We start from the raw sequence: 16,854 nt of genomic DNA on the forward strand, positions 1-16,854 counted from the left end.
CAGCACCCTTAATTTAGGCAATTCTGTAGTCTTTAGCACCAAGATTCTTGATAAGATAGAATGAATATCAGATAACTAGGAAGATTAATGTTAAGGGCAAAACCAGCCTTTCCATATTTCTTCTCTTTGGTCTCATGAGGGCAACAAATTTGCAATAAACAAAGAGGTGAGACAAAAATTTAACTAAAATGTTTGTCAAAATTTTATTATTTGTTCTTATATGTAACACCTAACCAAAGAACAAGCCTAAATGTACATGCTTTATCATTTTTTTTTGGTAGTGAAGCATTTGGTTTAATGATAAGTGTACGCATTTTTTGTTCAAAGAACTAATTTACACTTGATTATTTTATTCTGTAACATGGATTTATATTTTACTAATATTTATTGTCACATGTATTGCATGTGAATACTTATTTTTATTTATTTTTAAATGATAATTATATATAAAATACTAGTGTTTCAAAAAAATTAAATTAATTATTTCTAAATAAAAGACAATTGTAATTAAAAGACAAATTATATAAAAGACAATTAATGTCTTAATTATATATACAATTGAAATTTTGTAATATTAATTAATATATATACTATTTAATACTATTAGAATTAAGAAAAATATTTTTGAATTAAAGTCATTAAATATAATTAGTATTTTATTTAAAAATGGGATAAATTTTGTTAATATTTATAATAAAAATTAATTTTAATGAAAGTTATTTGAAGAAATTAAAATTTTTATCTATATTTACAAGTTACATAAATTTTATTAATATTAATACTAAAAATATTTAAAATGACTATCTAAAAAAATAATGAATTTCGTCAATAAAAAAAATTTTCCAACATTAGGAGCAGGCGAAGAGCCAAATCGATAGCGCCAAAACCGACGTCGCTTAGTACACCTCCAAACGAACGCCAGCATTTCCAATAGTGCGTGAAAACGGTGCGCTTCAATGTCGTTCACATTCCCAAAAGCGCTAAAAGCCCTTCAAAGCTACATCACAGTCTTCACTGTTTAGTTTGAGTTGTCCACAACATTTCCTCTTTCTCCTCTCGCCTTCTCTGCGATTTTATTGTTGCTACTTGGAGAGGAAACAGAAACAAAAAAACGATGTCGCTTCGAGTGCTGAACCCGAATGCCGAAGTCCTGAACAAATCGGCGGCGCTTCACATGAACATTAACGCCGCCAAAGGTTTACAAGACGTCCTGAAATCGAATCTCGGTCCCAAAGGCACCATCAAAATGCTCGTCGGTGGCGCCGGCGATATTAAGCTCACTAAAGACGGAAACACTCTTTTGAAAGAGATGGTCGTTTCCTTTCCCTCTCTTTCTTACTCGCTCTCTTTGTTTAAATAAAACCCTAGATCTTTTACATTTTTTTTGAGTAACTTGGTCGATAATTTCTTTCAGCAAATTCAAAATCCAACGGCTATTATGATTGCGAGGACCGCTGTTGCGCAAGATGATATAAGTGGAGATGGAACTACTTCGACTGTCATTTTCATTGGCGAGCTTATGAAACAATCTGAGCGTTACATTGATGAAGGTTAGTACTGGGAATTTCTTCGTTAAATAAATTTTAAAACTTTTAGCTTTTAGGCATTGGACCTTTCTGCATTTTTCTCCTTGGATTTGTGGTTTTTGGAACTTAGCGGCATTGAGTTTCTTAGCTAGGTTTTATTGTTGCTTTTTGCTTCTTAAAAGTTAAGAAAAAGTAAAAACAGATGGTGAAAAAGAAAAAAATTATTATAACTAATTAACTATGTAGAAATGTTTAAGATTTAATGCCAATTGTAATATAAGTTTTCTATATGAAACTAAAGTCATGTAATTTTTTTGTTAAAATTGTACATACAATTGTTTGTTTTGTATCCAAAAACAGTTTAGAGTGTTTTTTTTTCTTGATTGCAACAAGCAAGTAGAGAAAGTAACAACCTCAGCCGTATTTTGTGAAACTTTTAGTATCAGATTTCTTTCAATATAGTTTAGTAGGTTAGCCTTGTACTTTGCTTGGCACCCCCATGGTGCCTTTTTTATGATGATTCTTTATTGACAAAATAAAGCTTGAGATAAGAATCCCTTTGATTTGTGTATTCAAATTGTCTTTTTATTTCCTGGTTTTCTAGAAATGAAGTATGTTACACATATGTGGTCCTACAATACAAGCAAATGTTCATTTGTGATTTGTCTCTTTGTTATTTGCTGAAAAGTGAGACAAGAAGAATAGTTCCAAGTTTATGTTAAATTAGGACAAGTTTGGTTGAGTTGATGAGAATTTCACTACTTGAACTGGGAAGGATGGGTACACTTGATGGGAAGTTAAAGTTATTCTCACATAAAGGACATTCTTTTTTTTTTTTTTTTTGGTACTGGGGGAGAGGGGGTGGGATGTGTGTGGAGGGGTTGGTGGTTCAGATAATCAATGCTTGTTTATGGAATTCATCTAATCTAATCATTTTAAGGAACTTAAAAGCATAATTTTATTAGTAATCCCTTTTTTTCTTTTGCATCATTCTTTATCTTTACCAATGATAATAATGCTTGTTTAGGGATGCATCCACGCGTCCTGGTTGATGGTTTTGAAATTGCCAAAAGAGCAACACTCCAGTTCCTTGAAAAGTTTAAGACTCCTGTGGTGATGGGTAATGAACCAGATAAAGAGATTCTAAAAATGGTTGCAAGAACAACACTGAGGACTAAGGTATTCCTTTCTTCTTCTCTTGACCTCCCTCTGAATTTTTTTTTTCAGTGTATCTGAATCATGTGATTGATATATTGTTTTCTCACACAGTTGTATGAAGCATTAGCAGATCAACTGACTGACATTGTTGTTGATTCGGTAAGTGCATGTTGATTTCTGTTTAAAACTTGCTACTAAGCATGTCAAATTCATCTTAAGACCTGTACTTGTCATCTGGTTAATTGGTTAACACTTTGGTGACATAACTTTTATTTAATGTGATAGGTACTGTGTGTACGAAAGCCTGATGAACCTATTGATCTCTTTATGGTGGAAATAATGCACATGCGGCATAAGTTTGATGTAGACACACGACTGGTATGTTGTAATTCCAGGCTTATTTTCTTTTTCCTTCATTGCAACACATTCCTTTCTTATGGAGTGCCCTTGATATCTCTCTTACTTGCTTGTTTAGACTCTTCAGGATTGTAGTATTCAATGGCTTTGGTCCAGTTTGTTGTTATAGGATGGTAACAGTGGTGTTGAGAAAATTTGATGGGAGCATACTGCTTCTAAAGGCTTGAGGTTAATTTCTCATTTTAAGGTGACCCAGTTCGGGAGAAGGGGTCCATTCTTGAGATTCTAACTTGTCAATTAGGCTGTTGGTCCAGGGGCATTGAAATTTTTGCCTTATTGGTTATAACTGTTATTAAAGTGTTTTGTGTTTATAATGGTATTTGTTAGGAGATTGAATATCTTTGATTGTATATAGCTTGCCTTATTTAACATTGGAAGCTTATTGTGCAAGAATGAATATTATCAAATGATATCAATAAGAACCCATAACATTAATGTTCCTGTGTGTATATTTCTATTGCTTATAAGTTTTTTCCATTATTTGTGCTGTTTTTTTGTTTTTATTTTTCACTCAACAGGGTTTGATAGTTGGAGCTAAGTTTTGCATGTATAATTGGATAGTTGTACGTTTTATTTATTGCCTTTTGTTATCATCCTGTTTCTTATTTTACCTCTATTCTCCCTTAGGTTGAGGGCCTAGTTCTTGACCATGGTTCTAGGCATCCTGATATGAAGCGACGAGCAGAAAATTGTTACATTCTGACATGCAATGTGTCACTGGAGTATGAGAAAAGGTATACACATGCAAATGTCTTTTAACTTTTTTCTTTTTTTATCTTTTTTTTTAGCATCTTTATTTGTATGTGTGTTGAGGGGGACAGGGGTTGGTGTTGGGAAGATTCAATTAGTTATCCTCTATTTATCAGAAATGAAGTTTAGGTGATTATAGTAATTCTTCTCCTTTGTTAAATCTGTTCCCCAATAGGCCAAGCCCCGCATTTGGTGTCCAGTGCTTTATTTTGTAGTTGAGATTTATTCTTTTGCAAAAGAAACTAAATTTTAATTTTATAAAATAATAAAATTGATGTTTCGTAAGTATGTAGTAACCATGGTGATAGCTGTTTTGCTTTTTAAAAGTGCATTCATGAAGTTTTTATGATGCATCGAGTTTAGTGAGCAGATTTTCCATCATCAAGAAGATCATGTCTTAGTCATGTAGAAATTAAATCGTTTATCCCTGCTTCTAGTGGTCCAATTCATTATTTTATCATGTTCCATTGTGCACTATTTATCTTTTCTGTATTTTCGTCTATGCATTATAATTTATAATTTTCTGTTTTCTTCAATATATTATCTTGTGAGCTTTTCTGCTAGATGGATTTGAAATGTTTGAACTCATTTCTCTTAATTGATACTGTTTGTTTAAGAAGTTTTTCAAATTTTTATTGCCCATTATTATGATATATTTACAGTAAACTAAGATAGAAATTTGAGTTTATCATAATAATCCTTGCTTATTGATCTAGCCATAGCTGGTGCTCATGTTTCTGTGGATATAGGTTGTTTCCATTGTCATCATACAACTAATGTTTTGGCCATCAGTGAAATAAATGCAGGCTTTTTCTACTCAAGTGCAGAGCAGAGGGAGGCAATGGTTGCAGCTGAAAGGCGTTCTGTTGATGAAAGAGTCAAAAAAATTATTGAACTAAAACAAAAGGTAGCTTTGTATGCATCATTACGTTAGAAATGAGGCATTAGCAGGTATATGTAAATTCTTACTATGTCCTACTCTTCTTGGTCATATGCAGGTTTGTGCAGGCACTGATAACAACTTTGTTGTTATCAACCAAAAGGGTATTGATCCCCCTTCCTTGCATCTCCTTCAACAGGCAGGGGTAAGTTATTAACCTTTGTTCTTTCAGTCTTTGTCCCAACTTATAAATCTTTAATGATGTTTTACTTGATTGCTCCTTGCATATAAATCATTTTTGCTGCTAGAGAAGTCACTTTGTTACATTATATGTATGATTTCAACTTATCAATGTTTCCCAATGAAGAAGAGGGGAGCATAAAAAAGTGAACACATGAAGATTGAGATACCAAACTACTAATTGTTGTGCCCCTAGGTTGCAACCTATAATATTCATTGCATTAGTTCAACTGTCAGCAGGATATATATCTCATAAGCTTCCATTTTGGCATACCAACTAGTGTTTTCCTTCTTTTGATTAGGATTGCCACCTTGGTTTGAGAAAAAAATATGGTTCTCATTGGCAGCTTTTTAGTACGTTTCCCTGGTATCTTCTATACAATTCATATGAATTTATGGGGGAAATTTGTGGTTCTAGTATATCAAGGGGAAAGTGCATTTTCAATTTATATCTGCCTTTTTCTTTGATTTTACTGTAATAACTTTAACAACTAAAGTGGATAAAGCTTTTGCATGTTTTGTAATGACATGGTGCTAAATGGATCCAAGGAGTTGTTGTTTGTTAGAGTATGCTAATTTAAAGTCTTCATTATTATTACTAGATGTTGTTGAAGATTCTATTCTTTTTGGGGCATTTGCTGAAATGATAAAACATGTAGATTTAGGCTAGTTCCTAGTTGAAGTGTTACCTGTAAAATTGAAATGATTTTTTCAACGGTTTTACTTAAATTGTGTCTAACCTGTTTGTTTATTCTTTTATTTTAATTTGCTGATTTATGGTTTTGTAGATCATTGCCCTCAGAAGAGCAAAGAGAAGAAATATGGAAAGGCTTGTGTTGGCTTGTGGAGGAGAAGCTGTAAATTCTGTTGAAGATTTAACACCTGATTGTCTTGGCTGGGCTGGTCTCGTATATGAGCATGTTCTTGGGGAAGATAAGTATACATTTGTGGAAAATGTGAAGAATCCTCATTCATGTACAATTTTAATAAAAGGTACTTGAAATGTGTTTGCAGCTTCATATACCTTAACATGATCATTGATGGTTCTGCTTAAGCTACATTTACCTTCATATTTACGTAATATTCATTCTATCATTTATAATCTAGGGCCTAATGACCACACAATTGCCCAAATTAAGGATGCTGTTCGTGATGGGCTGCGAGCAGTCAAGAATACTATTGAAGATGAAGCTGTTGTGTTAGTAAGTTTTGCTTACTATTGATTTTGTTTGCAGTCTTTGCTGCATCTTTATCAGAGTATTTGCAACTTTGCGTAGATCATTATTAACCTTTTTTTATTAGTAAGTTACCCAGGGCAGAATAAAATTATACTGAGTAAATTGGACTTTGGAGTGAAAACCGAAAGTATGGATAATTACTGAATCAGTTTAACCTATTTTATACAGAAGCCCTTGGGAACAAATTTGGAATCTTAACGATTGTCGTAATATGAGAACTTTATGCAGTGGGTGAATCAGACTATTATCCTCAATTATCACGGAAGGATAATTCTAAATACTATATTCATGTCTATGGTATGCAGATGCATATAAGGTGAAAACAGTTGAGCCTTCAATCTTTTTGAACCTGGGCAGGAGCTTGTTTCACTGTGATAGGCAGATGGGAAAAACAAGATCTCTGTTTATATTTCTAAAATCTGATCAGATGGGCTATAAAGCAGAATAAAAAAGAATAAATAGGTGTCTCATTGGGGGTAAATCGCTTTTCAGATTGCCCTTCTAGTGACTCCGGTAGAAATAGTAATGGAAAAAGAAGATAGAAGTTCAACGAGCAACTTGTACAAATTGTACCCTATTGATTGGTTTATCTGTTAATGGGCCTGTTAGACTTCTGGCATTTTCTTTATATTAAATGTGTTTTGTTTGAATGGTTAGTGTGATGGAGATCTTAGTCCATGTTTTTATACTGTACTCTGCTAGGGAATCCATACTGCATGCAGCCTTTGAGCTTTAGGTCAAATATATCGACATCAGTTGGGACCAAGAATTATTTGGTTCAAATCCTACCAATAGAGCAAAACACATTACGAACTTTTCTGTTTTATTCTAATCTATGCCTAATCTGTGCTTCAGGGTGCAGGAGCTTTTGAAGTTGCAGCTAGACAATACCTAATTAATGAAGTGAAGAAAACTGTTCAAGGGGTATGTCTTTCCCATATTTCATTATCTTGAATTATTTAGAAAGTTTCTAATTCTAAAGACTATTGAAATATTTCTGATGGTTGTAAACATTGAGCAGCGTGCCCAATTGGGTGTTGAAGCTTTTGCTGATGCCCTTCTTGTGGTACCCAAGACACTTGCTGAAAACTCTGGGCTCGATACTCAGGATGTTATAATTGGTCTTACGGTATTACTTTTTTTTCCTGGTCATGTTTGTTTCACCTCTTTTTAAAAGTAAAAGCTGGAAAAAAATAAATGAGCCTTCTCTTCTGAAATGTTTATTCAGGGAGAGCATGACAGAGGTAATATTGTGGGTCTAAATCATCAGACGGGAGAACCAATGGACCCTCAAATGGAGGGTATATTTGATAATTACTGTGTTAAGCGCCAAATTATAAACTCTGGGTATGTGAAAACTTTCTACTTGTGTTTTATATTTATCTCCATTTTCCCTACTTTGTATCTTGCAACTATTGGTGTAATTTTTCCATTTTCACCAATTTCCTCTGTTAAATATTTTACTTTATATCGTGATGCATGTTTAGCATGAAAGGTGGAGCAAAAACTTTACCATTAATAATATTATCTAGTTTTTAGTTTGAGAGATGATCAAAGGTACTTTGTTTCTCAGGCCTGTAATTGCATCACAGCTGCTTTTGGTGGATGAAGTCATTCGCGCTGGTAGAAACATGCGGAAGCCAACTTAAGCATATTTGTGTGCTTCAGTTAAGTTCTTTTTTGCCGGGTGTGGTTTGGGTGTCATTGATCATCTTGTACGGTGATGTAAGCTAAGGTGGTTGTGTTCCTAGTTATTTTTGAGAGGAAATATCTATTGCCTTTCAATTAGTTTTCAGCTTAGATTTTTTACTTGTATACATGGCATTGGTCAATTTTTTTTTCCCATATTTCCAGCTTTTACAAACAACCCCCCCCCCCATTTGGTTTTTTCTTGTCTTATTTCCTATGATGCTTTATAAGTTTCAAGTTCGAATTCTATAGAACAGCAAATCTATCAGGTATTCCGAAACTCCCATCTGTTAAGTGGGGCACGGGGGAAAGTTATTAGAGGTTCTTTTGGATCACAATCATTTTCATAGTACAGCAATGAGGTGAAAGAAGTTCTGCACTTGCATGAGTCAACTCTCTTATCCAATCTAACCTGAAGCAAAGCAAAATGACGCAGAACTCGAAGCAACTTGACTCAATTGAACCTCGAATATCAAGACGCAAAAGGTAAACTTATCTGAACTTGGCAATGACCCCAGGAGGAAGATCTAAAGCAATCAAAGGCATGAAGCACCTTAAACCTGGACAAATTTTGACATGGCATGAACCTAATCCAACCACTTAAAGAGATTGCCAAATTCAGCAACTTGCAATATGATTGCCAAATATATTTCTTCCATTGGCTGGATGGATACCCATGAGCAGCATGGGAGTTCGATGAGTTATACCAGTATTTCAAAGTCGATGCATGGTATAAAAATAAAGGTTACAATAACCAAAAATAGATGATTGGCCTAAGTTAATCATTTAGCATAGGAAGCATGGTTTTCAGTTTGAATAGTTTGTGCTTATCTAGTCTAATAAACAGCATTTGGTTTGGAGAGCCTGAAATCTCAAACTGCAATTCCAGATAGATCCAAGATTCAACTGCATTATGTATTTGCAACTATTGGAGATTCAAGCCTCCAATCCCACACAAAAAAGGTACTTGCCCCATGTCACTGCATCCTTGTCAAGACAAGCCAGATTGGATAAAAAATAGCAGGTCCGATGTAGGCATATGGATTAAGACAAACAAGTTGTACGTTGAAGACTCCTCTGCAGGATTGTACCCACCAAACGGAATGAGCTTAGACTCCTGCAGATCCTTTCTCATTTTCCTGAAGCGTGTATTCTCTCTTCATTTCTTCCAAGACAGCATCATTGGTGCTGCCATAACAAAATGCTTAAGAAATGAGTACTTTCAAATTCATCGTAGATCACAATTTGCAACATGTCTGTTAATTTTAAGCTAACCACAGTCAACACAGCCAATTTTTTTTTAAAAGAGAGTTTACATTTTTTTGGTTTCAGTTTTCTCAACAAGCTCTCGAGTAATGAAGAAAAGGGGAAAGGAAACAACAAAAAAGGTAGCAAAACCGCCTGCATTACCCATGTGCACTCATTCTAATTAACTACAGAACAGCTTTCCATATCAAGATGGAAAAATGTAAAACCTACTTCCTTTCAAGCATACCAATGCAAGGAATTAGGTTATTCTTCCTCTCATTTCTCATGTCATCTCTAAACTGCTACTTAGACTTATAGGTCAGATATTGCAATGACTACAAAGTTACACACAAGATACCAAACACAGTGTGCAAAGCTTAACAATCAACATGGATACTTTAACACCCCAGGCCCAAACATCACTGCTCAAAACAACTTTTTTAGCTAAAGGAGAAACCACTGACCTCAAAAGTGTAAACTCAAGTTGCTAGTCTTTTCATTCATACTTATATCTGATGTGAGATGGGAATCACAATGCTCCGCACTCAAATCCATAATATCCTTGTAAAAGCCACACATCACAATCGTAAAAAGGAACTTACAATGACAGGGAGCAAGATCACACCACCACCGTGTGAACTGACTAGGTTGGGACATGCTCATACCAAATGTAATTATTCAGACCCAAGCACCACTGATCCAACAACCTTTTGGACTGAAACCTTGGGTTTCAGAAGCTTAACACTGTCAAGTTGTGAGTAGTGAGTTACTTGAATGCTTATATGGGTCTTCCTTTCACTTCGCTAATAGCTTGATTAATACATCAATACATGGAATATCTTGAGATCACACAAAAAGGAATGGTCTAAATTAAACTAGACGTGAACTGTACACTTTAAACCACCTAGTGTTGTCATCCACTACTATCCAATACCAACAAGCCTATAATATTCATCACCAACAATTGGCCTTCAATGTACTAGCAGTAATAAGTAACCCAGTAGAAAACAATTTATGTCACTAAGCTTAGGAGATGAAAGAAAGTCCATATCCTTAAATATCAACCAACTAACCAATAAAATCACATCTACTACGGGAAACTTTCCTTCTCATCATTAAGAACTTGGTTTCCCTTTGGCACAATTTAACGGCATCTTTCCTCCGAGTACGGAGGTTAACAACCATCGAAAAACTCAATCAGCAGATGGTAGAGCCACTAAAAAATAAGGAGGGTGCATTTATATGGAGTATATGAAAAATGAAAGAATTTTAAAATACTTCATTTCAGAATTGATTGTTTGGGTAACAATAAATAACATTCTAAGAAACTGTGCAATACCTTCCAAATACACTAGAATCCTATCACCCACCATCCCAGCCATCAAAATTGCTACTTGGAGCATGAAAAGCGCCATTAACCTAACTCTAAGACCGCTTTATAACAGTCATAGACTCACCATTGACCTCTCCAAATTTCTTAACCTAAGTCTGAAATTACCAACTCAAATTTCTAAACTGAACTTGCAAGTCAAGTACCAAATTTCTAAACAAAACTTGCTCAATGGACAAAGGAGAAAGAAAAAGAAGTTGCTCTGTGTGTGTGAGAGATGAAAAATGAAGACAGCTTTGAGATAGATGCGCCAGGGGATATAGATTAAGTCGATGGTTGGGGCAAGACAAGATTTCCGGCCAGACATAAATAAAATCTATTCACCAAGAGTGACTGGGTGAGACAGCTTCTCTCTCTTCTGGCATTTTGTTCACAAATACTTGATTTGGCAGACTGCATTCTGCACTTTGAAATGCCAAATGCTGAAATTGAGTGTGTAATTCAATCCCTCAAAATTTATATCCTACAAATGCCGATGAATTTGCCAAATTCATCTTTTCTGAATTGCCAAAAAAGCTATATTTGACAAATTGAAATTTCAAAATTGATTTTTAAAATACGATTGCTCTTTGAACACATTTATACCTAGCTGTTTTTAAATGTCGCCATGCTCAATTGATAAAGTAATCCTATCCCAATTTATCTTTAAGAAGCATACACAAGTTACAACCACCATGGAAGCACAAACTACAGCAGTGCCGGCATTCCCCCAAACTTAAAGAATTGAATCTATAGACATAACCTACAAGAAAATATGAACCTGTAGTCCCCCATCCATTCACTGCCCACACACTCAGAGAAGAAGTCACTTATGCCACACCTATTAATATGGAACCTTGGCATAGAAGAAGTCAATGGCCATAGCTAGCCATAAGTTGATAATATGCATTTACTTACATATTGTGCATTCAAGATATACTTGATGATGGCATATTTGTAGAAGTGATAATAAAACAAGATAATCTTATTTCTTTAATTGCTTGAAAGAAACTTATCTCAGAAAGAACATCCATTTAGAAACATCATGCCAACTTATCATCCAAAGTTTTTTCTTTTACCAAAAGAAAAAGAAAGAAACCTTAATCTTTAATTGGAAACTCATTAAGGCTGCAATCAAGTTATGGTTCCAGAAATAATAAACAACTTTTATAAGTGGTGTTGCTGTAGACCTCGATTATATAACTACTACACAGTTTGTTCTAAAGACTTCGTGAAAAATTGGGAGATAGTCTCTAATAATTTATAGTTCCAACAAGTCAAGGTCTTGGAAGTGTTGATTTATATACAGACGGACAGCCCAAACTTTTAATATTGCACCATACAATGGTCCATCAAACTTTTCTAATTTGCAGGTGTTCCTATGCATGTGTATGCCTAAAGAAGCCCTGAAAAACTCTGTTGCTAAAATGTCAATGCTAATATGTTAATTTGCTTTGCAACATCAATAGCAGGGCTATAGCAAACTCAAATCAATATACCTAAACAGATAATTTGCGGAAATGGTTATGATGTTCATGCTTTAACTCTTATATAATGTCTGAGACACAACTCTCAGAATTGTAGTCAATATGATGCACCTACATGCAAGAGTTTTTATCAATAAAGCTATAGTAAACATTTCACAATTAACTATCTATAATCGAGCATTGATATGCTTGCCAAAAAATTTGCAATGCTGGAAATCATTACTAGGCAAAAATTCATAATATTGTCCCAAGGAAACACTCCAATGGTTGGAACTTAAGACTTTCAACTTGAAAGTTCCAAGGTCGAGTCTTGAGGATGCAAGAGTAAGGTTAATGAAATGAAATATAGCTATCTCCGCTTCATATAGAAAAAAATTCCACATGTACAAACGAAATATCTTTAAGTAAAATAAACAAGATTCATATATTTCAGCAAAAGAGACCGTATAAATTTTCGATATAAAGGAAGAAAAAACTTAAAATAGAACTCAGTTATACTAATCTGCTTCAGCATATCACTACTGTAGCTAAAGATGAACCAATTTCAAGATATAAGTCCAAGTTCTCCTTAAAAAAAAAACAAAGTAAAATTAAGGAAAAAAGGAAGAACTTACTATTGATGAAGACAATCATTTAATTCTTTAGCTTGTTTACGACATTGCCATACAATAGATATAGTCCTCCCGGCAGCACATTGAGCATATTTCGAAGTGTAATGATCACATTCTTTCAGTGCCTTTTGCTTCATTTTGCTCCTCAAAGCTGAACAAAACCCAAATCAACCCATTTCAAAATTATAACCATCCAGCCTTTTCTGTGCTCAGAAAATGTTAGAAAGTAAAAGAAAATTGAAATGAAGAAAAGCTGGGGTTTTAGAAGAAAGGGTTGAGTTTTTCTTTTTCTTTTTCCTTTTTTAATGGCTAACCTTCTTCAACTTTCTTCTTCACGTGATTCTCACGTGCTTCCTGTACGTAACCCATTGCTAGAAATATGGGGACTTCCTGCGGCTACTGATCATAAAGGCAATCAAAATGTTTCAGAGGAAGATGATCAATTGGTTATGTTTAGGTTTCTATTGATGCTGGTGATTTTCTCTCGCCTCGTGCTGATGTTTACATTGCTTGGGTCTATTCTTTGGGCCAAACTGATCAAATGGTTGGTCCAGCCCATTACTGCTTGGGTCGATCGTTTGGGCCAAACTGATCAAATGGTTGGTCCAGCCCATTAATGCTTGGGTCGATTGTTTGGGCCAAACTGATCAAATTGGTCCAATCCATTACAGATTGAAATACCAACAATCAGTATGGCACAGCGGTCGCTTAGAGGGGTCATACCCCAAATCTCCCATTATTCAAATCCGGCTCATAATCAAATCATTTGTTATGATTTTAATTTGACAATTATTTTTTAAAAAATATATATTAATAGCAATTTTTTATTTGATTTGTTTAATAGCACATTTTCGCATAACTCTATCCAAGTCAAGCATTTACCTATAAGTAAAAAGAAACTTTAATGAAGCTTTCACATTTGACCACATTTTTTACCTCTTTGAGTGCCACGTCTTGGGTGCTTTTAGTTGACGTGTTGCGATGGGAACAGCTAACAAAGCTTCTATTCTTAGTAATTTCGTTGGTGTGTTTTGCATTGATTATAGACAAAATAGACTTACATCATGGGGTGGGGTTTGGTTTTCCCTGTGACCCAACAAAGCATCAATTTTGTGATATAAATCCAACGTGCCGGTTTCCCCACCATTCTTCAACACTCATTTTCTATATAAGTAAAAAGAAGCCCTAATGAAGCTATCACATTTGGCCACGTTTTTGGACTCTTTAAGTGTCACGTCTTGAGTGTTCCTATGTGATGCATGGCGGTGGAAACAGCTAATAAAACTTCCATCCTCAGGTAATTTCTTTGACATGTTCTGCATTGATTATGGGCAAAATAGATTTACATCATGGGGTGGGGTTTGGTTTTCCCTGAGGTCCAACAAAGCATTAGTTATGCGGTATCAATCCAACGTGTTGGTGTCCTCGCCATTCTTCCGCACTCATTGTCTCTATAAAACAAACACCTTATATTTCTCACCAAATAAATACTAATCTTCTTTTACGTATCCTGGTCAAAGTTTGGGTATATTCCACGTGGACAAATTTGGTTAGTGTCTTTTTTTTTTCTTTTATTTAGAAGGAAAAAAATATAACGGGACCATGTCTTGGGAAAGAAAAAACTTTCAACCTTGGGTCAGACGTTAAGTTTAGGAAAGAAAAAGTTTTCAACCTTGGGTCAAATGTTGGTTGATGCGTTTCTATATCTTGGTTTTCCAATATTTTGCCCGTGTGTTGTAGTCGCGTGTGTGCAATTATTTAGTCCACGTAGTTATTTTCAGAAGTGGTTTTTTTTTTTTACGGCTATGTATGCTCGATGGTTTAGCTCATTAGGAACTGGTTTCTTCCATTGTTTTTTGCTTTTGATTGTTTGATCTTACCTTCTTTGCTCAATTCTTCATGCTTTCTTCCGTTTATTACAGGGTTGTTCTTGGTTTCCTTTTTCTTCAGCTCGTGATGGTTTTGCTTTTAAAGGTCATTCTTTGCCACTTCTATTATTAATGGATTTTCATTTTGTGTGTGTAATTGAAACTAAAATGTGAGTAAATTAGTTTAGTTGTGTTTTGAGTTTACTAGTTTGTGTTTGGAAACAACAGATTCTTTGTCTGTGTATTTGAAATTCAAATGTTAATAAATTAGTTTTGTTGTATTTTGAGTTTGCAGGTTTGTGTTTGACAACAACAAATTTTAACTGTGCTTTTTGAGATTTGGTTTTCTTTTCTGTTTTAGGCTTGGGGCCGGTATGTGTTTATCCAAGATTCTGTCTCAATTTGTAAACAAGAAGGATAAAGATTTATTTTTCTATTCTTTTTTGGGCTTGGGGAGGGAAGGTATGAGAGAAATAATCTGCTCAAATTATCTTTAAAATCTATGCTAATCCTGAATGATATATTCATTATTTTAGAAGATCTAAAATATGAGAGCCACCAAAGATATCTAATTATCCAAGATCCTTTCTTAATTTCAAAATCATGGATAGAAACCCAGTCCAAATCCGTTCAAAGACATTCTGTCAAACCAATAAAAATATGTATTACAATATGGAATCAAATTATTAACTGCGTTATTTGTCTTAAATTATGCTATGAATTGTTTAGATACAATAGTTCATTTTCATGTAACCTTTCCAACTGTTAGTTGTCACTTTTTTTTTCCTTGGAAAGATACCTCTACACTTTATATTTCATCCAACTTTTTAAATTTAATTATTATTATCTTACACATTGATGATCGAATTTATATAATTATATCTACTTCAATCTATATATTTGGTTGAGAAAGGAGGTTTAAGATAACATTTAGACCTCTATTATTAATATAGTTTGCAGATTGATTTTTTTTTTCTATTTTCTTTCTAAGAAAATATATTCTCTATAGTAATAATAAAATTTAATTTAATGTTTATTATTCTTTGAGGAAATTGTAAAGAATAACATTTCTTGATAAAGACATTTTAAAAATAACCATCAAAATAAATTTAACTGTTTTTAGCCATATTTAGCCATGACTTGATAAAAATACTCTTTAAACTATTTCAAATAAATTAAACAATTCATCACAATTTCTCCCCATTTGTACTTCAGATTTCTCTCTCTCACCATTCCACTCTCTCAAATTTTATCGATTTCTCTCTTCGACGTTCGTCTGCTATACTTTCGATTTCTCTCTATTGCGTTCTCATATTTCTTTTTCTTGCGCTTTCAAGATACCAAGCAATGGTTTTGACGTGCTTGAGTAGGTAGCTATTTGGAAAGTTTGATTTTTAAGTATTTTGGATAAAACTAAAACGGTAAAAATAACCACAGATGTATGAAATAGTTTTTAATTGAATCAATTCGGAACCTAAACACCAATAAAGTCAAAATTTTGAAATTTATAAACCTAAGTTTTCAAAGAAATTTTTTTTTATTTTTAGTCAAAGTAGGTATTTTAGATAAAAAAATTTTATATTTTGATTTATGAAAACATGTCAGAAACACTTTAATCGGAGCCAAATTGTCAAAAAAAAATGAAAAGAGTTGAGAGGATTTGAAGTTTTGGTTTGTAAGTAACAACAATATTTTAAGCATTAAAATGTAACAAAATGTTTTTTAATATGTCGTATAACAACAATATTTTTTAACATGGCGTGTAATAACAATATTTTTTTTTCAACATAGCGTGTAGCAACCTTTTTTTATAATGGCATATAACATATTTTTGTACATGACATGTAACAACAATATTTTTTTTCAATATGGTGTGTAACAACCTAACTATAGAATGTAACAACAGTATTTTTTTTCAACATGGCGTGTAACAACCAAACTATGGCTTGACACATATTTTTGTACATGACGTGTAACAACCCTAATCATGACGTGTAACAACCAAACCATGGCTTGACACATATTTTTGTACATGGCATGTAACAACCTAACTATGCCGTGTAACAATCTAACCATGACTTGTCACATATTTTTGTACATGGCGTGTAACAACCTAACCATAGCTTATCACATATTTTTGTACATGGTGTATAACAATCTAACCATGGCGCGTAACATCATAGCGTGTAATTTCATTAAGGATAATTTTGTCCAATTTAGTTAAAAATAGTTAAAATTATAAAGAAGGTTATTTTTGAAAACATATTATCTTTAAGGGTTATTTTTTAAAATGCCCCCTTATTCATTTTTAGAGAAGTTTAAAGTTCAAATTTTTTAGTTTTAAAAATCTTTATATAAAAAATAAAATTTATT

At 33.7% G+C, this 16,854-nt stretch overlaps 2 protein-coding genes across 2 annotated transcripts; one reads left to right on the forward strand and one right to left on the reverse strand.

Annotated features, from left to right (window-relative positions):
• Positions 987-8,178, forward strand: LOC18602075 (T-complex protein 1 subunit zeta 1). Its single transcript, XM_007033235.2, has 14 exons — positions 987-1,312; positions 1,415-1,550; positions 2,554-2,705; positions 2,796-2,843; positions 2,970-3,062; positions 3,729-3,835; positions 4,644-4,758; positions 4,850-4,936; positions 5,760-5,964; positions 6,079-6,173; positions 7,065-7,133; positions 7,231-7,338; positions 7,438-7,556; positions 7,783-8,178. Exons 1-14 carry the CDS (start codon positions 1,115-1,117, stop codon positions 7,856-7,858), a joined length of 1,608 nt encoding a protein of 535 aa, XP_007033297.1. The 5' UTR covers positions 987-1,114; the 3' UTR covers positions 7,859-8,178.
• LOC18602076 (uncharacterized protein DDB_G0275933) lies at positions 8,516-13,083 on the reverse strand. Its single transcript, XM_007033236.2, has 3 exons — positions 12,928-13,083; positions 12,617-12,764; positions 8,516-9,086 (listed from the first exon to the last, which is right to left on the reverse strand). Exons 1-3 carry the CDS (start codon positions 12,980-12,982, stop codon positions 9,008-9,010), a joined length of 282 nt encoding a protein of 93 aa, XP_007033298.2. The 5' UTR covers positions 12,983-13,083; the 3' UTR covers positions 8,516-9,007.

Source organism: Theobroma cacao, chromosome 4, assembly GCF_000208745.1.
Source record: "Theobroma cacao cultivar B97-61/B2 chromosome 4, Criollo_cocoa_genome_V2, whole genome shotgun sequence".
Taxonomy (NCBI): Eukaryota; Viridiplantae; Streptophyta; class Magnoliopsida; order Malvales; family Malvaceae; genus Theobroma; species Theobroma cacao.